General features: G+C 37.5%; 1 protein-coding gene across 1 annotated transcript in view; it reads right to left on the bottom strand.

Annotated features, from left to right (window-relative positions):
• The window catches only part of LOC149298289 (protein diaphanous homolog 2-like), a gene marked incomplete at its 3' end in the record, with an annotated part of 441418 nt that overhangs the window by 141081 nt on the left and 276009 nt on the right, over nucleotides 1-24328 (bottom strand). The window contains exon 26 of the mRNA XM_089487690.1: nucleotides 1207-1336. Coding sequence (XP_089343816.1) covers nucleotides 1207-1336 — 130 coding nt within the window. The remainder of the gene's footprint in view (nucleotides 1-1206; nucleotides 1337-24328) is intronic.

The following is a 24328-nucleotide window of genomic DNA, read 5'->3' as shown; positions in this document are numbered from 1 at the left end:
ACTGTAAAGAATACCCAGGCAAATACTTTTTTTCAAGAAAAGGCAAAAAAGTATTATTATTCCCCCAATTTCAAGAAATACCCATAATACGAGATAATTATGGAACAAACATAGCTATGTGTGCTGTCATTTCTCCAAATGTCGACTTTTAAATGGAAAGTATGGAAACCTTAATTAAAAATCCATAGACATGGAGCCAAATGACAGTCAGACACATTAGCTACACTATTTCCCCTAAATATATGCAGGGAGAAAATTGGTAAAAGGAACAATCAATAATCTTCCCGCTGAATAAAGTTACTCTAATTGCTGGGGGAGACCTCGTTCATTTGTTATCACAAAACAAAACCTTATAGAGATAATGAATGGACTGTGTCTCTATGCCTTATTTCGGCAACGCTGTTAACGTTACAAATGACTCCCCAATTGTATTCACGATAATTCCACTTTAATGTGTAGGCAGAAGCATGCGGGTTGGTGGACAAGTTACTGACCAAGTTTCAGAAAGTTTGCTATTGAATAATCTTGTGGTTAATTAAATTGTGCCAGCCACAGGACTAGGGATTTTCATATGCCAGCATTGCTTGCGAAGTTGGCAAACACTAAATGTTTTTTTTGGGAAATAATAGACATGCCTCAATGTAAAATGCAATTGTGCAATTTGTGAAGCTGCAAAAGGTCCAGAGAATAGCTCCAAAATGATTAATAGGTATAGAAGAACGAGGTTATAATGGAAGGTCAGAGAGGCTGGGTTTGTTTGCATTAGAAAAGAGACATGAGAGGGTGGATCTGATAGATGAAAAGTAACTAAAGATCTTCCATCGGTAAGTGTATCTACAGAACAAGAGGAACAGTTAAGCTAAGGATTTGATTACCCACAAAGGTGGTGCTATCCAGAACAGAACTGGCACTGGAAAACCAGCCCTGGCATTTAAAGTCGATAGAGGTGAGCCAGAGACTCTGCATTTGCCCCGTGTGCCGAAGGGCAGCCTGGTGCTATCAAATACAATAGTCATTTTTTAGGAAAGGCCTTTTTTTTCTTTAAAGGATGAAAGTGGTTGATTTGAGAAGAAGTACGCTTGCCGTTTTACATTCAAGAATGATATGTTTTGCCATTTTTTGGCACCAAATTATTTTTCAGTGATTTTGAATGAGTGACGGGCTGAGTTTGTTGAATACATTTAGTATCTGTGAGTTGGGTCTTACCTTTGCTGGCGCTCTCAACATGCTCTAGCTCTTCAGGAAATTTCAATATTTCTGGAAAGCGTTCTTCGCAGATTTCAGCCAGGAAATGGAGTAATGTCGTTTTCTGATCTGATGATTTTGTATCTCGGATCTGTCAAGGAGATAAACAAAAACATTTTAGATTATATATATTTTTTTAGAAGCTATCCATAATATTTATATGACTATATTAAATTACGTTAAATATTATCTATTTTTAGAAAATATACTTGATGGCTAATCTTTTATCTTTGTCAGTCAACTACACGTTAAAGAAAAAAAAGTAAAAATTTTGTTAAAAAATGTTTTTTGCCTCTCTTATATCTACAGTTTTATTTTCTATAAAATACGACAATATTTTTCAGGAATAATCTTGTTTTTACATGAAAAATGTTGCCAAGTCTTGCTGACTAAAATGAATATTGTCGGAAAATTGAAATCATAACAATAATATAATTCTGGGAACTTAGCAAACATGTTACTTTTTAATAAAAATACATTTGGCAGGGTATAATCCTGCTCAGGGTCCTCCATATGGTCCAGCGGCTGGGTCAGCCTTCTGGAGAGTGGGTTATACTCACAGACAGCGAGAGCAGACGGAGAATTTCATACCCACGGCTGTCGATCAAACTTTTGTTTTTTCACTATATGGACGTTTGACTTGTCAAAGGTGAAGTAATTTAAAATGGAAATGAAAATCCCCTGCAAGCACAATGACTATGTGACATTTAATGTCTGTGATCACCTTTAGAATTGCTTTCCTGGAATTACAATGGGCAATTAAGGATATTTAAATGCACAAAACCCCTCTCTTGTTTACCGAGAATGAAATCTATCTAATAATAAAGTTGTCTGAATGTTTACTTTATCCTCAAACTTATCACTTGTCACATGAAATGGGAACGCTCTCCATAAATTTATATCAATTAGCTATTGCTGTTGTTGTAAGGAATATATACACATAACATTTGTTGCAAAAAGTCTCGTAAATAGTAAGTAATAGCTTCAGACAGAAGCTTTGGTTACTATTGCGCTTTGGTGTCTGAAGTCGGGCTAGGAAAGGTGACGCTCTACTGTAGGGAACGCTAGGAAAGCAGGAACTAAGGAACATCCATGCAAAACTTTATGTATGCTTCTTAGCTCCTTTGCATCAAGTAACAAAAATCTTCTTAACATACATTGCTAGATATCCTACAGTATAAAAATGCCAAGAAAAAACAGGTGCAAGCAATAGAAAGAAAAAGAAAGAAAGAGAGAGAGAGAGAGAGAGAGAGAGAGAAGGAAAAGGAAATATATAAAGATGAGAAAGAAGGAAGGAAGGAAGGAAGAAAGAAAGAAAGAAAGAAAGAAAGAAAGAAAGAGAGAAAAAATGGAAAAATAAGAAAAAAGAAATAAAGGAAAAAGGGATTAAGGAAAGGAAGAAAGAAAGAATAGAAGAAAATAAAAGAGAAAAATAAATAAAGGAAAAAGAAAAAAACAAGAAAACAGAAAAAGAAGAAAGAAATAGAAGGAAAGAAAAAGAAAGAGACAGAAAGAAATACAAATAAAATGAGAACTATAGAAAAAAGTAGAAAACAAAGAGAAAGCAAAATAAAGAAAGAACGAGCAGAAGAAAGGGCTTGTAATGTTTACTTTAATACTTGGGGACATCAAGAGCATAGTGTAACATCAGAGGTCCCACCATTACCGACGTCTCCCAGTCAAGCACTTATCTTAATGAAGCACAAACATAATGCCATTCTTTTGTATAGCTTTACAGCGCTGGATATACAGGGGCTATTGCAAATAATTTTATCACATTCAGCAGGCCGCCTGTGTATGATAAAATAAAATTGACACCTTGATAGCGCTATACCGATTTTTCAATAAATGCTTTTATATCGCACAGCATTTTCTTAATTCTATGTATAAAAACTGGGTGATAACCAATAATTTGTTTTATGCGGTGACTACAAAGCAAGATATTTTATTAAAACAGTTTTTTCCCCACTGGAATAATTCCAAAGTTACTCTTCTAGCATCACAACGGTAAACAAACGGACAATCAACATACTGCCGGAACAAAGAATTTATAGTAGCAACTGGAAACTAAAATTCAGTAATAAAAAAATGTATATGTGGAAAAGTATAGTGTAATGTAGCATTTATGCAGTAGCTGTACACAGTTTTAGTATAAAATTCATTTTAGTGGAAGCAAAGGTGTCAAATGGGACTGAATCTCCAATTTTTACAGGAAAAAGCTTGAGTCTGATATGTAAGGAACATGGTATTTACGGTATTTATTTATGGCAAAATACATGACAGTCAAATGACTTTATAATATGCAACGGTGTCTCATCTATCTCAGACACAGATAGATAGATAGATAGATAGATAGATAGATAGATAGATAGATAGATAGATAGATAGATAGATAGATAGATAGATAGGATAGATACTGTAGATCTACACTACTTTATCGCCATTACTACTCATTCTTTTTGAAAACAAAATTCCCTTTTTAAAATGTCAAGAATTTTATACACAGAAGCTTTATTCACATATGAAGCGATTTTCAGTGGCTTAGTAATAAAATATTTACTGTCTCTTTCTCTTAACTGTCTCTTTCTAAGCCTCAGGTATAAAATCAGACAGCCTAATGAAGCTAGAGTTTCACTGTATGAATAGTTCTACCCCAGAGAAAGGAGTCACAATCACTGCCAAGTGCACAATCCCAACAATTTCAAGGAGAAGAAATAGTGAAATAGAAATAGTTACACATACACATCCATGCTCTCACATACACATTCATTCTCACACCCATACACATTCATGCTCATAAACATTCCTTGCCTCCTGGTCCAAAGTACTTCACAAGGGGCTAGTCTGATCTGGGTCAGCCCAGGTCCGACAGGCCCTTTGTGGACAATATTGTCCCTTCCCCTGTGAGCTAGTGTGGCACTCCCCTGCTGAGTGTCACTTAAAAGTATTATGAATATGTAGAATACATAGAAGTTAATGCAGTGAAGGAATGTAAGCATACCCGGGATATGTGTAAGGATATTGTGAATCTAACACAAAAGTAATACGAGTCTGAAGCAGATTTATCTTGTCTGCCTTCACATTTCCATTCTAGAGCCATCTACTTTCCATTCTAGAGCACTAACTCAATTCTGCTAGAAGATGATTGTCCAGATTGAATACATAAACCATTCTTCATTTACCAAATATCGCGGCAAAGGGCCCTAAATATGCCGACATAACACTGTTCAGACACCTTTTCTATTAGAACCGTTAACTTGTAAAATTGGCTGTTCCAGCTATAACATCATTTGGACAGCTATTATTATGGTAATAAGAACACAGGGTTTATTCAGGAACAGTCACCTATATTCTTTTAGCGTTATTTATTCCTACACATATATTTAAAACTACAGGTAGGGTGATATTTTAGCAGAGGATGTGTGGAATTAAAATGCCGAGTTACTGCTATATGATATTTGGCATGCTCACACACTGGGAAACCGGATTTAATAGCTACAATTTGTATGCTTAGAAATTACCTTCCCCAGCCGGGTACTGAATGCTTTAGCATAGAACAAATGATTTGGGAAACATTGAAAACTCTGGCAATTAACCCCTTGAGAAAAAATGATAATAGCTAAAGCAAGTTTTACGTGTAACTACTACCACTGATGAACATCAAAAGCCCATCATTAAGAAAATATCACTTATATTAGGTAATAAAATAGAATTATATCCGGTTGACCTTAATTTATTTTAGTTTTCCTCTGAAACGGTATATGATGGGTATGACGGTGGCTGACATCATTTTATAACAGGGAACTGTTACATTTACAGCTTTGAATTGGATTCATTTATGAATTGTTTGTTATCATGCGTCACTCACATGAAGTTCGGGTTTGTGGCAAAAGGGGGCAAAACTGGCCTTATGCTACCAATTTCCCATCCTGATGCCCTCTCCGTTACATTTACCCGGCCCATAGAAAGGCTGTCTGGACAAATCAAACACAATCAGCAACTTAATGCTGAGAGATAATTTAATAGAAACAGGACATTAAGATGGCTGCTCCCATAGTATCTTATTTTAATTTGTAAAATCTTTTTATAATACAACATTTCCATATATTTACTGCATAGGAAATATGATGCGATCCTAAGAAAATGATAGCGTCTGCCTATTGAGTCTCATGAAAAACATGGGATTTGTCTGTTGATTATACGTACTGTTGGTATATGATCTGGTCTCTAGGATGTAGAATATTGAAATCAGATACACTAAGCGGGGACGTTAACAATACACATTGAGACCCCCGGCGTCCCTGCTTGGACTAGCAGGTTGTATACCCAGGTGTGACCTCGACCCCCGACAGTTTTTATGCCATGCGCCCCAGGAGGGTCGCCTCGAGTAAAGGTCCATCTTCTGCCATCATTATTTCTGCCCTGGATGCTGGCCGGATAACGTTTGTAAAGGAAACGCACAAACCTTGGAACCAGATCTATGGCTGATTCATACAGAGGCCGCACACAAGGTCACGATTCACCCAACTCCAACGCAGATGAAGCCCAAGCTTTTTATCTTTCCGCATACGTTCCTTTGAAATCCACCGTTATTTGAAGCGCCGCCATATTCAGAAACTGAAAACATTTGGTTTCCGAACAATAATTTAAAAAGATCGCCAACAAATTAAACATTTAAATTTAGATTGTACGTTTTCCTCTTTTAGAGAACAAAGGCTATATTTTGCTTTGAGGCCTCGCTTCGTATTTGGTAATGCGATCTGTGTCACAGTCTGGGAATTGCGATGCTGTATGTTTGACATACCGCATTATGATTCAGATGTGCCGTTATTGTTTCATCGAGTAAAAACATACTCCTACACTTCCAATCCCACATCCCTGTCCGTATCTATATATACGTATTCTTCACACTCACATGACATGACAATGACATCCAGCAAATAATGTATATCATTTCCCATGTTGCAGATTCTGATGGGTACAGGCTCAAGCCCCTTTATGAAAAAATATTCTATGTTCTATTAAGAAAAAGTACGCTGCCATGTAATTAACATCAAGGTATATGTGCTTTTAAAAGCGGTTTGTTATAGCTGCACATGCACAATGCATTTTATTTTGTGCAGGGGGGGGGTAAAATCATGATATTTTGGGTGACTCCCGGCTCACACGCCACACTGAGCTGATTCTTTATGGCAATGCTAATGAAGTCCGTTCCTCCATAGACTTTCATAGTTGGTGTCATACCAGGTGATTAAGACCGAGCCATTCTATTGTTCACCACGGACAGTATGAGAAGAAGTGATTGTGTTTGTCTGGGATCGGACTAAGATAACAAAGCGAGAACACAGACAAATGGCTAATATGCAGCTGCCTGAAAACATATATTATGCAAAAAAAAAAAAATCAAAATATCTTGGAAAACATAACTTTTTGATATGATGCTACTAATAAAAAGAAATGTTGGGTTGTTTTTCTTTAAGGAGACCACCACTGTCTGGTTCAGGTAAGCAGAAAGACCATTATAACTCGTTGAAGCTTGCAAGTTATCAAAGCACTTTGGCACGTCTGTGCTTTCACGGTATTATTTTATACCTGATAAGTGTTCATTCAAGATTATTACTCAGACATATTCATTTTTTTCACTGCATTTCATAACTTCATAAAGGACTCCATAGGTGGAGTGGGTTTGTAATGGGGGGAGAAAATAGCGAAGCCTGGCTTTGAAGAGAGTAATATAATTGTAATTCAGCTGAGATACATTGTACACTTTGTAATGATTTTAGACGCCACGTTCTCTGTATCTCTGTTGACGGACGCTGTGAAGGCATTTTCTGGAATGGTATGGCTCCCTTTCATCCCTGGTAACCATTTATTCAGCCGTCTTGCTGTAGCAAACAGTGGCAACTATGTTTTAATTATAATCTGCGTTTGCTTCAGGCTGGATTTTGTAAACCACAAGACAATAGCAGGGCCCTTTCCTCCGACAAAGCCTCTGCGTGAAGTTAGCAGGAAAGTGAGGGAGAAGAGAGAATTGGGTAGTTTTTTAAGTTGAACAAACACCGAAAAATAGTTACCTGCGCACTATCCCAAACACCTGTGCTTATTTTTTTAGTTTTTTAAGTTTATAGAATTTAAGAAACAAAGCGTAGCTTGGCTATGTTGTGCTACATCTATATAATGGCTCATATAATGATGAGATTGCGTAGTTAGCTATGATGTCATATCAGCTTCTAAGGGGCATTGCGTTAGGTACCTTCACCTCGCAGTACTCCGGCAGCTGCCTATGGAAGTTACGGCCTTAAGACAGGTGAGACGACCTTAGCCACCCATAGGGACCCAAGCCAACGGCTTGTGAATTACTAGGGTTTATGTACTAAGCCATGAGATGTAGGCAGCTGAGGTGAGAGGTAACATTTCTTTTGACCAAATTAATTATGCATTAGGAATAATGTTTCTAAAGCGGGATGAAAGGTCGCGGTTTATTTAATGAACCCCAAAAGTGTTTAAGACTTACGTGCCCAAAAGGACCCTTGGATTCCGCCTTCCGAAATAACAATGCTTTTAATTATATGTCCTAAGAGAATACACAGGGAGACCAACAAGCACGTTCTCTCCGGCCCTTTTTTTGGTTTCCTTTTACTTGGTTAACCAAAATACGAATTTTTTTTAACCACTCACAATATTTTCATACCAGAGACTGCCGAGGCCACTCGTTGGAGCTTTCCTGATACTGCTCCTCGTGGGAGTTGGGATGGAGTGGAGCCAAGTCAAGCATACAACGTTTGCCGCCAATAGACAGCAAACAGTTTAGAGAGTGGGTGGAGTCAAACATCATAGACCCAATCAAATATCAAAGTCCTAATAAGCCGCCCCTCCTGGCCAATCCCGGAGAGTTGAAAAGTATGAACATTTGTTTATTTCTACCAGATAACCGCTTGTGATGTCCTTCAAAGACGACTGCTTTCGATTGTTACAAAAATAACACATTTCCCCTTTTTTTTACCTCAATTGTAAAGTTTTATCATTTGTTCTGCACGGCAAACCAGAATTAGAAGCTTTAGCGAATAGGAAAATGATCCTCACTACAAAGCATTCTAATCGTCCGCTTTTACCCTCTGATCATCTTTGTAAATTCTCAGAACAGTTAATATTTAAGCAATCATGAATGCTCCAGTGCATATATCAAAACAGCTCCTGTTCCTTGCCAGTCCTGACACGGCACATGAATCCTAATGTAGCTCGGCTTTATTTAAACAAAATTAGGTTCTGTGCTCAATGCCAAGAGTTGTTTACAAATCATTGCTTTTCTTCAATAATGCACACACGTAGCAATACAACATCCAGAAAGATAATGCATTTTTAAGGATATGCAATTACCATAAAGACATTAGCTCCGTCGCTACTACTTGACAGGCTTAATACACGCTTTCTAGGCCAAGTTTCCGAGCCTGTCACACGCGGATGAGGAAAAAAAAAATAAACAACATTCAGGGCCTTTTGTCACCACATCTGACAATGGTTCAACGAGATGCAATCTATCACGGAAAGACGTCTTCATTGAAAGGCTGCGCCTTGTTGGGTTCTGCTCAAAATCTTCACCATTTACGGGTGAAGCTAGGATGTACGGCCATCGAACCCAATGCAAAACTCGGACTTAGCATTTAATGTTAGTCAGGCTTCACGCCGGCACATCGACGCGCAGGATTAGAACCAAGACCTTACATCGTAATGGTGGTTAAACAGGTGACCCTCATTCTTTTAGCGAAGGGCGGCCAATCAATATCTCATAATCTGCCGGTACATTGCCACCGTTTAAGGTGCTGCGTCGACTTGACATTCAATTTATATGCGCATATGTTTGTTGCGACGTTATCTCATTGATCATGTTCACAACAAGATGGAATCATAGGATATGCCGGATAGAAATCACAACGTGTAAAAGTGTTGATGGAGACCGTGTAAATGGGGAAAAAAGTTTAAAATTCATAAAAAAATGTGAATTTGATAAAAGTGACACTAATTTAAATTATATTTAAAAGGACGAAAAAGGCCCATATACTTATAGAACTCTTATAGAAAAATAACAAATATCAAATTTTTTTTAGTTTGTAAAAAAAAAAAAAATTATTAAAATTAAATTTCAAAGGGAATGAGAGAGAATATGCAAGGATACTGGAAACAGTATATGTAACCATATGATTCCATGTAATGTAAGGAAGAGGGTAGTAGATAAATGGCACAGCCTCCCGTCAGAAGGTTAATACAGCGAGGGAACTCAAACATGCCTGGGATAGGCATATGGCTCCTGAATCTAAGACAAGATCAAGGAGTGATTAAGGTCTGAGCAAAAATGGGCTGAATAGATGGTCCGAACGGGTATTATCTGCCGACAAATGCTATACAACATATCAAAGTAACACATGAATGCCTAAAACAATTGTTAAATTTAATTTCTGTCTAAAAAGTAGAACTATATCCAAACGTAAGATTAATCAAGATAACAAAAAATGCCTATATATATATATATATATATATATATTTATATATATATTATATATATTATATATTTATATATATATAATGTATATACATACATTTATATGTATTTATATATATATGTTAAAGGTTAAATTGTGTTCTCTTGAAGCGTTCTCTTGAACATACCCTAAGCATTATATCGCTCCCACTTCTGACATCATCGTTTAATTCAGAAATTAACCCAAAGTATGAATCAATAACCCTCGCTAATATTAAAAACATGTGGGGGTGTCAAAGTCAATATGAAAGGAAAGTTTTACTTAATGAGATGTTTTAAATAAATGATTTTTTGCAAACAAGATATGTTTATTATGTCTGTCAAAATTAATGTATCTTAACGAGCCGTTCCCTCACCACAGACAGAATTCTCAAGTGGATAATAAGTAGAGGCCTTTTTATTTTGGGTGAAGTTCTTTTATTTTTCTTTCTGGTTTTCCCCCACAATATATTACGCCAGCCGCAACATCCTAATTTATTCCCTGCGGCCCTGCGGCCCCAGAATAAGTAAAACGCCTGGCGAGGCCCACTGTTAATCCAACAGGCTAAGAAAACGCAAGAACCCATAGGAATTACCCAAGAAAAGGCAAGCGAACGAGCAGCAGAAGCGGAATAATGCATTATTGTTAGTGGAAACGCATGTGTGTGAGATGCATGTACAGTATATACTACAATATATGCTATTCCACTTTAAATTTAGGCTAACAATGATACATTCATGTCTACATTGATACATTCATTTGTGTTTGACCGCAAGTCTAAATTTTCTTTAGTAAATACCAAATATTTCTAGTCCATTCAACATAATATTTATAGAAAATCCACCAATATATATATATATATATATATATATATATATATATATATATATATATATATATATCATGTTTTTTTGCTAATGTTGCACCGTTTAGATTCTATGCCATGAAGGACCTTGGTAAGGTTTTTGCAAGGTTGAGTTCATAATGACAAATACTCTCATCACAAAGGTCATCAAAAACATTTCTGGTGTTTGTGGCCCTGAAGGCAACTTGTTACGCAAAATAACACAATAGAAGATGACACATCTGCTTAAAGCTGACAAAGGGTTCACCTATACATACATCAAACAAGGTCCTCCAAGTCAAACCTTGTTCGTGTTTCCTCCTTTCGCACAAATAACTCGATACTCCTCCTCATTCGTGATACATTTCCCTTTCTCAATTATTGAAACTGAAAGGATAATCCTTCAGCAAATGTGAACACAGGAAGGTATTCTTTATGCCAATTCTCCCATGCCCATGTTACAGTTAACGTCTTTCCTCCTCTCAATAGAAGCCATGTAGGAAGAAATAATGCTAAAGGTGGCCGCCAAACCCAACCATGACTGAAGACAAGGCAGGGCCCGGCTTGTGATGTTGTTTTAGGCCAAGGCTCTTGGTAAATACCAGACTCCTGCCTCTGCCAAAGCTACTCCTTTTTATATCGTGTTCTAGTTCTGTTCTAGTTCCAGTGTGGAAAAAAAGTAATTGTCCCATTAGTTACTAAATCAACCATTTAACCAAATTAGATAGGACTTGTCATTACCAATAAATGGAGAAGACTTGGAACAGCGATGAACCTTCCTAGCGGTGACCGGCCTACCAAAATGTCTCCAAGAGCTCATCGAGGACTCATCCAGGAAATCACAAAATAACCCAGAATACCAGTAAAGAACTGCAGGCCAAGGCTGGAACAACCAGTTATTAGGTTTAGGGGGGCAAATACTTCTTCACATGGGATGAACTTTTTTACCTTCGATAAGTGAAATGGTCATATAAAATCAGCATTTTGTGTTTACTCAGCATTGTCCTTGTCTTTTGTTAAATGTAGTAGGATGATCTGAAACATTTAAATGTGCCAAAAAAGCAAAAATAAACTAAATCATGGGGGGGGGGGGCAAAAAATTTTTCACGCCACTGTAATCTTCACCCGTAGGCTTTGTCATATACAGCAATAACAGTCCCCGTCTCTCTACAATTCTCAAAGCAAAATATAGATTTTTACAGCCCCGGCTAATGATGCCTTTCAATAATCTCTGCTATTTTTGGGATAGTGTTCAGACACACATTAGAAGCTGCCTTATGAACAAAGTTGCCGTTATAAAGAACGCATTTTATAAAGTCAGAAATATACGATATGATTATACGGCAAGATAGGAAAGAAAAATACGGATTTTTCTACCTCAATTTTCACTCAGTACAAGCTCTCTAAGGTACTTATTTTTGTACAATATCAAACCATAAATCAAAAAGTTCATAATTGCAAGCTGCCCTGAAAAAAAAAAAACATGTTCTCATAAAGAACACATTTTGTAAAACCTGATATATATTTTTTTAAACAAGATAGATGCAATTGTATTTTTTTTTTTGCAATCTTCCAAAAATCTTTGAAGTAATTCAATTCCTTGTTACTTAGATGTCATGCGAATAAAATCCATGTTCTTGAAATAAAAATTGCGCTAATGACATAATTTAACTAAAGGACTTCTTTTTTTCTTTTGTCGTTTTTGCTGTCAACTTGACCATTTATTTCCAAGCGCTGATGAAAAAATTAGCTTAATCACAAAATTACTGTTAAAAAAGAAAAAGTTAACTCCTTGCGTATTAGGTGATCCTATAAAAAAATATTTTTTTATTAAATAAAAAAAAAATAATGTGTTTAGCTTCTCTGCACTAAATACTAGAGGATTCTTCAAGGTTTCATAAATAGTAATCCCAGTATTAGTTACCCCGCCTGACATGGAGTCTTTAGTACAACTTGATACCCTTTTTTAAGCCAACACAGAAAAAGATTAGAGTTAGATCAGCTTTCTGGACCTCAGAGGTCTTTTTTTTGTTGGAAAGAGAAATCTGAGGTCCTGAAAGTTTAGGTCACAATAAAACACATCAACTTCAACGAAAACGCATATATCCCAATACTCACATTTGTGCGGTATTTAAAAAAGGTACACAACAATGTCCAAAATAACAAGAGGCTTTATAGAAAATATTCTTTCAACTTTAAATATCAGTCGTTTGCACATAATGCATGGATATGCTATATACCTGAGATAAAGGGTTAATTGATTTAACTTAAAGCACATTTTTTTTTATATTTAATATTTTCATATAAATATCTGTATCAAATATTAAATCTTTACTGTTAGCTTTCACAGTAATATACGCAACCATTCAAAAGTTTGGGGTCACTTAAAAATGCCCATGTTTTTGAAAGAAAAAGCTGATTTTGTCCATTAAAATAACATGAAATGGATCAGAAATCCAGTGCAGACGGGGTTAATGTTGTATGTGACTATTGTAGCTGGAAAGGGCTGTTTTTTTTATCTTCGTAGGCATAAAGAGGATCTTTATCACTCCCATCACTCCTGGGTTCCAGTGGCATGTTGTGTTTGCTAATCCGAATTTCAGTTTTGAAGGATAACTATAAGTATATTTGCTTCGCTGTCCCAGCCATTAGCTTTGCAAATGACAGGATTCAAGGAGCAGTAACGGAGCGTATATTAAATTATGTGACTGCACCTTTAAGACATTATATGACCTTTAAGTTACCAACACTCTGAAAAGAAGCATCACTCTGCTCTATATATGTGACTATAAACACTACCGTTCAAAAGTTTGGGGTCACTTAGCTGTTTATGTTATAATATCATTGCAAGAGGGCTTTCTAACGATCAAGAGTCATTGTCCCTTTAAGAGTCCCTCTAATCTTTGGATTTCTTTAGGTATCTCACAGAATATTCAGCCAGGCTAATCATGCGATATTCATCTCTTATATAATGAAGTTTGTTACTTTGCTGTCCCTGCTTTTGTCGGTGGAAGAAGCAGAGCCATCAGCTGCCTTTTCCCACTAATTCATTTTTATAAACATGCTTCGCTGGTAAACAAACAGCAGACAGTAATAAAATCACCGATAGGATAACAAAAAACTTGGATATCAATAAAAAAAATCTTAGCGTGTTCACTTAATCTTAGAACTTCAATAAAAATAATCTTTCTTGTTCACTGTGGTTGCAGAAAAGCACATGAATCATCCATTTTTTTGACCTCTTCTAATCTTGGAATTACATATCACCAGCTGTGATGTACCAGCTCCAGCCAGTCGCTGTTTTTTTCCAAACTATCAAATCTAATGATTCTTGCTTTCAGTTCAAAGGGAATCAGAACTGCTGCCTTTAATTAACCATTGTGTTGCCAGGTGGGTGTCATAACATTGTACCTCTGAGGTCTATTACATTAGAGCAGAAAGAAACATCTTTCTTACAGTATTTCTACCCCATAGATTACATTGTGACTGTAATGTTATGCCAAGATCACACAATTACTCTTTAGATCTATAGGTCCGGAATATATAGCAAGTTTTAATAACACTTAGCAAGACATCATTGCAACACACTGTTTGAACATCTTATAAAGGAGGCTAACCTCCAAAATGTTCTTCACATCATGCATAACTTACTCTGTGTTACAATTTCACCAATACCTTAGTCTATTGAAAAGGGTTTGAAATGTCTCAAGTTCACAGCTGACTCTAGTTGGTCGGGACAACAAGCAAGTTATCTTTTCACATCTCTACATCTTAAGGAGAACGTACTTGCAGTTGACTTGGACTCAATGCCAACGCAACTGGAGAAGCTGTCTAAGTCAATAGTACTTGTTATGAAAAGAAGAGGTGATGTTTTTAGTTTACTTGAGTAGTTTGGAGTTAAGTTAGTTGAGTTACTTGTATCACTAGTATCACTCGTACCACTTGTATTACTTGTTGAGTTACTTGTATTACAACTTGAACTATAATGAATTGGCCTATAAGTCTCCATCCGCCTTCTGGATTGCACCATTCCATTACTTATACAACGCAGAGGTACGTCACCAAATCAGAACTGAGTCAATTAAAATGGCAAACAGGCTGAAAAGGGAAGGGATCTCAATCGTCCTTTTAGTTATATCAGTAAGCCAAGTCTTCATTTTCCACCTTGACCCAATGGATGTTCTATGAATAATCATATAAGTACTGAAGACGGAAGGAGGTCATACAGATCTGCTCAGAAAAAAGCAGATATCCTACATTCAGATGGGGTTTCCAAGAATGTGGCCCTACACAGATAGATCACTAGAGTGGGACCATTGTTAAGAAAATGACATGGGTTTGATTTAAACGGGAATGGAAGATTTAGCCTTTTTTTGCAAAACAACTGATAATGGGTGCCAAGCTTCTACCCCCTTTGATAATCATAGAAATAATGATGTTTATCTTTAACTGCATCTCCTGAGGTGCCTGGCTGGGCTTTGTGGCTGAACATTCTTACTGATTTTAACGAAATATTACTGAAAACAATTCCAGTGCGTGCTTTCAGCTCTCTAGCCTTTACAGGATATAGCCAAATGACATCCGTGTAACACGGAATGAAAAATGTTGAAGGAAATGCCATTCCATTTGTGCTGCTGTTATACTGACAGTTAAACTATACATGGTTCTGGTTGTGTGAATTATTGTTTTAGGGCTCATTACAAGTTTAAAATTCTTAGAACACGGTTGGTATTTAGCCATATTTACATACGGCCCGGCAATTTTATTTTAAAGGCATCACGCTATTAAAATGTTCTCTTTAAATAGAGGTTTTCGAATGCGGCAAGTAGATAATATATACAAAGGTATTCTCTATAACAAGACAGACTTGGGTAACTAAGTGAGTAACGTAGTGTGACATCACATTGTTTTTGAACGGAAGAGCTCAGTAACGACTTTAATGGTTTTTTAAAGCTAAATTAAAGGCAAAATTCAACTTACCTTCAAAGTAAAATTCACTGTTTGATTGATAAGCAGTGGTAGGCCGTAGAGGCAATTTTATTGCCATTTTCCTCTTATGTCCTTGAGCCAATTTTATACCGCGATTAGCCCTTAAGGCTAAAAGATGCTTGGATGTATGTACATACCGGGCACTGTGGCAAATGTCAGGTAACCTAAATGATACAGAACCTGTGGCCGGTGACACTGTTGTTTCCAGTGGCATGGATACTGTGTCGATTTGGCCGCTCAGATAGTAAATTTTCCTTTAATTTGGTGATTTCAGTACGCTTAAGTTTTGCAATGAGCATAAACAAGAGTCACGGTCAGACTTTCAGTAAGGTTGGAATATGTTTCTCCCGACCCGTATTTAGTCCGGGATAATTGAATGTCAGTTTTTCTAGAGCTACAGCTGAAAAGGCAGTCAAGTTAAAAACTCTTCATACTATCACTCAGGGTCGCTCGGTACCCTCAAGTAAAACAGTTTATACCCCAAATGTTGTTTACAAAGAGATTTTTGATATGTTAGAATTATCGTCCCGTCCACTGTATTCCTCCACTTTCACGTCTTACACCATTTTAACCAAATGTTCCCTTGTTTAGCTTTTGCTTCATTCAAGACCAGCCCCGGAGCAAGAAATAGGTGTAGGGGCAACATGACCGGGGAAGGAACGAGGAGCACCCCATGACCTAACAAGGGGTTAAAATATTGGTTAGATACATACATCCTCTGTGACTGCTTGGCCCCTGTGTGAACTTTTGCCCCCACACTCTGAATGTTCAGGAACAGGAAGAAGGGGAGGGCACTGGATTTCATCAACTAAATAAATTTGGGAACCTGCTCACAGATGAGCTTGTAGGTTTTTTAAGTAGGCGAAATTCCCACCCTCCCTTCCCTCTTTTTCTTTTGTTATATCGTCTTGTGTAGCGGTTGGTGTTTACATTTTGGTCATTGTTAATATGTGGTTGGCTGGTTCGGTGCTTGAGACAACTATCTAAGGTATGGTTGTACTCGTGGTGCACATGTCTCAGGGCGGAAGTGCAGAACACTCCCTGGGCGCCTTGCTCAGGTGATACGTTGGGTGACGTGTGGTTGCTGGGCTTTGGACGCCGGCAGCCTCTACAGGTGACGTGGTTTGTTACGCCCTTACCAGCCCTATAGATATACGGTGTTATATGGTTGGCTTGTAGCCAAGAATTTGTGGTTTATAACGTTTAAGAAATATGATAATGAGTGTCACGGTTGGGGATAATACCGGGATTTTGACCGTGGCCAAATTTATCCAAAATCGAACAATAAAGCAATTTTAATTACATACATTGTCTATGTGTCTTATTTGGGGAATGGGGCCGAAGTTGACGATACTAAGGTCATGCTCTATTTCAATTCAGATGAATTTAATTCCCTGCTTATCAATGAATCCCCCCCCCCCTAAAATCTCCTATAACGATGTTGGGCATTACATATGATTCTTTCACAAACACATATAAGACTATGGGAAAACTATACTTGATTTAATTAAAAGATTGCACGCTATAGCCTCATCATATAGATTTATTTATTAAAACGGAAGCTTGCAGCCGATTTGGGGGATTTTGATGAAACGCAGACCCCAGTTATCTTCTCCCGCAAAATAGTAACAGAGCTCTAAATTTGTTTAAGGTATATTTGCTAATTCCTTTTAATTACTTAAGAGTTCTAGAACGGCAAGCATTGTTTCAAACCCCCTCTGGACACTATAATATTTAAAAAAATGCTTTTGCAGTTCTAGCATGCATACAGGCATATAAAAGCCATTTCACATCTTCTGTGCAATGATTTCCTCACCTCAAATCAATGAAAAAAATGATTGTGCTAGGACGTAATACCCTTTAATTCAGTGTTTGGTTAACCAACATGGAGAGAGGGAAGACTGCCTTTGATTGTTTCACGGGATTTGAAAAGAAAACAAAAATCTTATCTGATTCTCTCCAGTTTCAATGAGGCTAGAATAAGACATGATTGCGGCTTCGCAGATATAGAAGCCCTCCCTTGCCGTTTATTTAATTGATCTTTAGTACGTAGAAGAACTATATTGTATTTAAAGGTGCATTTTTTGTATGTACCAACTGACTTATGAAACATTAAAAAGGGGATTAGACTATGGAAATAATTTAAGGTTTATTTTCTATTTTAATAATCCCCCAGAATGATTAAAGGTGTAGTATATATTCAGAGTGAAGCATAGTGTTTAAAACCCCAATGGAATAATGAGTCAAAAACATGCCCATGGGCCCTGCCGGCTTCCAATATCACAGAAGTTTGAAGGACTGAAATGATCCAAGAGCTCTACATGGTAATCCCCTATTAATGCTAATAAATTCATAATAATCTCAAATTCCTCCAAATATTAGCTGTGTCTCCTGAAAGAAAAAAGTAGCTGACAAGCTGATTAGGGGCAAACATGACACAGACAAGCTGATTGAGGGCACTGACAAGCTGTTTGGGGAAAGATGGCACAGACAAGCTGTTTGGGGAAAATTATGACCCTGACACACAGTTTGGGGGCTAAAATGGCACTGACAAGCTGGTAGGGGCCCTAGGCAATCTTAACTAATGGGGTCTGGCTAAACATCACTCCTCCTTGTCTGGAGGATCCAGAGTCCCAGGGAAGCAGCACCTTACCTAGAGGATCTGGGTCAAACTTGAAGAGCTTCCAGGTATGTCCATAGAGTAGCTATATAGAGTTTTGACAATGATAGGACTACTGGATGTTCTGCATATGTAAAAATTTAACAGAAATATTGCTCAGAAATGCTCAGAATACTGCTCAATATTGCTCAGAATATTGACAGAATTCACTACCTAAGTAGTAGTTAATCTCTCCATTCTGGATTAAACTATATATTTACCTGAAAACTTTTGATGCATCTGATGTAGGAACTGACTGGACTGGGAATGGCAGTTATCTTAGTGAATGACTCAGTACGGGTATGAAAGGTCAGTAAACTGACAACCGTTTATTATATATATAAAGAAGACTGAAGAGAAGTGGACATAATGTATTTATGGGCAGAGATATACAGCATTAAAAGGTTGGTTACTAATTTCCACCGTCATATCCACTGAAACTGCTCACTTCAGAAAATGGAAAAACAAGTGTCATATCTGCTAAAAATACGTGGATTTAATTAACATATTAGCTTCATAACAAATATGTACAGAACATACTGATTCACAACAGATATTATTACGTTCTGTCAGTGTTTTCTTTTGATAAAATGGAGGACCTGAAGAACTATTTAACCCCTTAATGACAATTGCCGGTCCTGGCACGGCACGGAAAAGCATGTGCTTTACGACAATTGACGTGCCAGGACCGGCACGTCTTTAAACGGGTGCAGAAAGCGATCTACTATCGCTTTCTGCACCCAAAAAGCGTTGCTGAATGCCTCGACCTCGAGGCATTCAGCAACGCCGCGATCGGCACGAAGGGGCCATCTCTGGCCCCTCCACGGGGCGTCAACATCCGCCATACTTTGTATGGCGGCGGACGCCCGTTTTAAAAGCGTTTAGGAGGCGATCGACGATCGCCTCCTAAACTTAAATGGTGTCGCTGGAATGCCTCGATCAGGAGGCATCCAGCGACACCAAACACTAACCTTTTGATGGGCTGTGACCGCTCCGGAGACCGGTCACAGCCGCAGCTGCCGGCAATCTTCGCCATCAAGGAAGATGGCCGCCGTCCTGTAACAGGAACCACAAATTTTAAAAGTTCGCTAGATAGTCCAGACCATCTAGAGAACTTTGGCTCCACTTGCAGGTTGAATACAGGTACTGCATTCACCATGCAAGTCAATGGAGCCCAGCTTTCTAATCACAGTGTGATTAGTAAAAATAAATTAAAAAATAAAATAAAATTAATAATAATTAGAAAAAAATAGTAAAAAAACTGTAAAATGTAAAAATCATTTCCCACTGATGTCACTATCAGGGGAACCTCCAAGTTGAAAAAAAATGTTAAATTTTTTTAAAAAAAAATAAAAAAAAAAATATATATATATATAAAAAATATATTTTTGTGAGCAAGTCCTAAAATTAGCATATTAGCTTAAAACAATTCTCGCATGGAAAGAGTTAAAATGCTGGCATATTAAATGCCCGTGGGGTGTCTACTTTTAAAAAATGTATGATTTGATGGGGTAAATTGAATGGGCCAGGTTCAACAACGTCCCAATTAACACGGGGGGAAGGATGGCCACACATCTAATTTCCAATTAGAAAAATGCACACGTACCAAATGTGGCCTTTTAGTTCCCCCAAAAAATGACACACCCATGCATGTGGGGTATCACTGCACTCAGGAGATGTTGCTGAACACATTATGGGGTGTCGTGTGACAGCGGCATATACCAGGAGCTGTAAATTCATACATAAAGTAGGTGTGTGTGGGAAAAATACACACACAAAAATATTACTGCAAACTTTGAAAAAATGCTGGTGGTAAAATATGTGCATGCAAAGAGTTAAAATACCAGCATTTAAAATACCCTGTGGTGTCTAGTTTTGAAAAATATATGGGTTTATTGGGCACACTGAAATGGCCCGGCTCAAAGATGTACCAAATAGGGCATGGGCAGTGGATCCCCAAATGCCAAAGTTCAACATTGAAAAATGCGCATGCCCCAAATGTGGCCCTTTTGCCCCCAAACAGCCAGGCAAAATCATTCATGTGGGGTATCGCTGCGCTCAGGAGATGTTGCTGAACACATATTGGGGTGTTTTGTGATAGTGACATAAACTAGAACATTTTAATTCATACCTGAAGTAAAATGTGTGTGACAAAACAAATGCAAAAAAATGACTACCATAAAGTTTGACAAAGACTGGTGGTAGATATGGTGCATGGAAAGAGTTAAAATACTAGCATTTGGAATACCCTGGGCTGTCTAGTTTTCAAAAATATATGACTTGATGGGGTAAATTGCATTGGCCGGGTTCAAAGATACCCGAAATGGCACATGGGGGGAAGAATTACCAGATTTGGAAAAAATGGCTTTGAAATAGCAAAACGCTACCTGTACTTATTGCCCCATAATGGGTAGAAAAAAGCAAAAAAACATAAAAACATTGGGTATTTCTAAACTCAGGACAAATAGTAGAATCTATTTAGCAGGTTTTTTCATTACCTTTTATAGATGAGTAAAAGATTTTTCAACTAAAAGTTAGAAACAGTCATTTTTTTCTAAATTTTTCACCATATTTTATAATTTTTTTAATAGTAAATAATATGATACAATCAAAACAATGTCATCTAAAGAAAGCCCTTCTTGTCCTGAAAAAAACAATATCTAATGTGTGTGGATTCAGTAAACGGGAAAGAAGAAAATTACAGCTAAACACGAGCAGCGCAGAAATGTTAAAAAGGCCATTGTCACAAAGGGTACAAAAAGTAAAATCAGCCTTTGTCTCGAAGGGGTTAAACTCTGGATTAAAAACATTGCAAGTTCTTTATTCGCAAATCTATGCTTGTTTTATGTTCTTTTCTGCTAAAATAAAACATTCATTCAATGTGTTAGTATGAAAGTTTAGGAAGTCAGCAGTTTCTATGGCAATAACCAATCAGTATCAGCTTTTGTGTCATATGACCGTCCCTTTAAGCGGGTATGGAATGGTTGGAGCTAAGATTGGATTTGGATGGAACCGAGACACATGGACCTTAATAGGACATCTTTCTATCATAAACTTCTTCTCGTTAACACTCATTATAGTTTTCACAGCTAGGAATCCTCAAAATAGTTAATAAAGCCAGCAAAACATGATGAGGTGTATTGCCCACCTTTGGTGATCTGAGATATAAAATATTTAACAATTCATTATGCTTTTCTTCTCTCTTACACTCACAGGGTTAAACATAATGTTTACCTTGGTGTATTTCCCCAAAGTCTCAGCTTCCAATTAACATTACAATAGCACATAAGGAAATATTGTTTCCAGTACCCATAAACCTCGATATTGCCTGCTGCGTCTGTGTTTTCACATTAATCTTCTATTCAGAACTCCGGTGTCACAATCAGAACAGTTCAATAATAATGAACCCACAACTTTATGAAAAACGAATCCAATTGAGGAGGAATCACTGCTTTAAATGAGCTGCGCAGTACTGTGGATGTGATGAGTTTTTAGCTCCTCATCTCCCATGCAAATGTTTACTATTATTTCTTAATGGCAAATGCTTTGCCAGAAGAGAATGTATTTCCCAGAAGATTATCGTGTCTGTACAGTGAATACAGCATTTGATTTTATATAAAAAAAATCCTAATCTCTTTCCTCTAAAACAACTATTGCTACATGATGGTATTTCCCTTAAGGCTGCCTTTATTTCATCTGAAGTTTGGCAGAAGCTCTGCGTGTGTTCCTTTGAGCTTACCTCGAGTAAAAGAAGTCAGATCAGTGGGCTGAGCTCATACTTGGGTTTGACAAGTACATGACAGATACGGGTCTGGTGTATATCATAGACGAGTGAACGCAGATAACGTTTTCAGGAAAATTAACCTCTTCAGTAAGCCAAGGCGTATCTCATAATTATCACTCAAAGTCTGATGCCTTTTAGCTCAATGTATCCTGACGACATAAGAAATGCAAGAACAAAACAGTCCCATCAAGGAAAGCCGTGTATACAAAGTCCATTTTCTGTCTGAATCCTTAAGCAACTGGAAAAACTGATCCATTGACAAACAGGGCCTTAAACTGCCTGACCAGCTAACATCTGCAGAAAGGGCTTGCTTATGTGCCACTGGAAGAACCCCCAAGGAGATAAGCACGAGACAGCTCTGTACCCTCATAAATTAAAAAACTTAGAATAAGGAGTAGATGAATATAGGATTATCAACATTGTTGGTTAAAAAATGTCTTTGCCAGTTTAGAGGCATGAAAAACCCACACCATCAGTGCCTCTTGCAAACTTAAGATACTTTTGTATCCAGTGATGACCCAGGGCAGGTCCTTCTTTCTTTAAGATGAGTACATCATATACTGGCACTCCTTCTAAGCATGGAAAAACTCTACAGAGATCACCACAATACAAATGGGCCACTTTGAAGGTAGATTCTTAACTTCCCCAAAGGGCGTTAGCTGAGGTGTACCAGCGAAGCCACTCACCATATAAGACAATCTGCCACTAAGAAAGTTGCCTTCTTCAGATCAGCCGCCCTAAGCCTAAATCTAGTTGGCCTAGGTTAGAATATTCCATCGATCGTATCTATGGAGCATTCCACGGCACGGGAGCATTCCGTTCTTCCTAGCAGTCATTGCTACGTTGTAACATCATCGCCATCATTCCTTCAACAGAGGGGTGTCCTAATCAGCAGGGACATTCTGTTGGTTGCTATGGTATTTAAGGACTTTTAGAAGAATCTTGTTTAATACATAGAGTTCATTGTCTCTAAATAACTCCGGTGGCCATTAGCTCCCAGTACACTCCAGATAATACAGGCGGATACACTGGGAGGCAGAGACGCATGTTTCATTTTAAACAGAATGACCACTGATTGCAGTGTGTTTAATGTACCACAGAGCTAAACCAGGTCAATCCATGCTTGATTCATCTGGGGGTGAGAGCATATACAGGTTTATCTAATAGCCTGTATTTACTATTCACGGCTTAATCCCAGATCCTTTTTTAATTCCAAACAAGAAAAAAACATGCGCAAATTGACTCAGATTAACTGTATCTGACTGCCTTTCTTATATAAATAGCCGCAGTCTGCCGGTTTAATTATGTGAAAGCTTTCACTTTTCAATTTCACTTATGCCTTTAATTCTGCAGCGTCATTCATAATTACAGTTTAGAGACAGCGGCCCCTTTTTTCACGCCGAACCTTCGTCTTCTCGGTTGACACACACGAGATGCTTTTTTTTTGTTTTGAATCTTTTTTTGCGATTATTGGAACTTTTAATAATTGAGCTGACAAAAAGCATTTACTTGTAAGGAAGAACACTGAATAATGCTGTCAAAACCAAGGTGCTGTTTATAAAGTAAAAAATAAATAAATATATATATATATATATAAAAAAAGAACTAAATAATTTAGCTGTGAATAATTCACATCACCGACGAAAAAAGCACAAAGAGAATTTGTCTTATTTGTGTGCTGTTTTGCTAATATCTAAAGCTACCATTGTGACAATATTTAGTCATTTCTTTCCAACACGCAATCAGCCTTCTCAGTAACTATTTACCATGATTTTTTTTTGCTGTTAAAGAGTAAGTTCAACTTAAATGTCAACATTTTTTATTAAACATTGTTCACTTAATTGATGTCATGAAAAACAGTCTGGGCATCACCGATCCCAGGCTTTTAACAGATAACACAAAAGTAGATATTAAATTAAAATAATCAAAAAAGAAGCAGTAGTGAGAGGTAGCCCAAAAACAATTATAAATCTAATATACGCCATGGCATTCTCAGATATTACCAGTTTATAACCTGTTATTTTAGTATTATTGCAAAGGGGTAAGTGGAAGGGTATTTGCAAATTAGTACAATGTGATCAGCAGCAGGAGCATTATGCAGTCGGAGAAAGTCTGCTAGTAATGACTAGACTTAGGAACTTCCCAGGGTAGGGTACCAAGAGCTTTCCGTCTTATAGGGAGTGGCCTCATAAAGGGGCAGGGTTAGCTGCATGTGGAGGCGGGGCTAGCCACACATAGGGACTGGGGCAGCCCTAGACCACCATACAGGGGTGGGGAGTACGAGGCGGAGT

This window comes from Sceloporus occidentalis, unplaced genomic scaffold, assembly GCF_023333645.1.
Source record: "Sceloporus occidentalis isolate IW3139 unplaced genomic scaffold, rSceOcc1.0.p SCAF_34, whole genome shotgun sequence".
Classification (NCBI taxonomy): Eukaryota; Metazoa; Chordata; class Lepidosauria; order Squamata; family Phrynosomatidae; genus Sceloporus; species Sceloporus occidentalis.
Note: the sequence above shows the minus strand (reverse complement) of the source record. Positions and strands in the feature narration are given on the sequence as shown.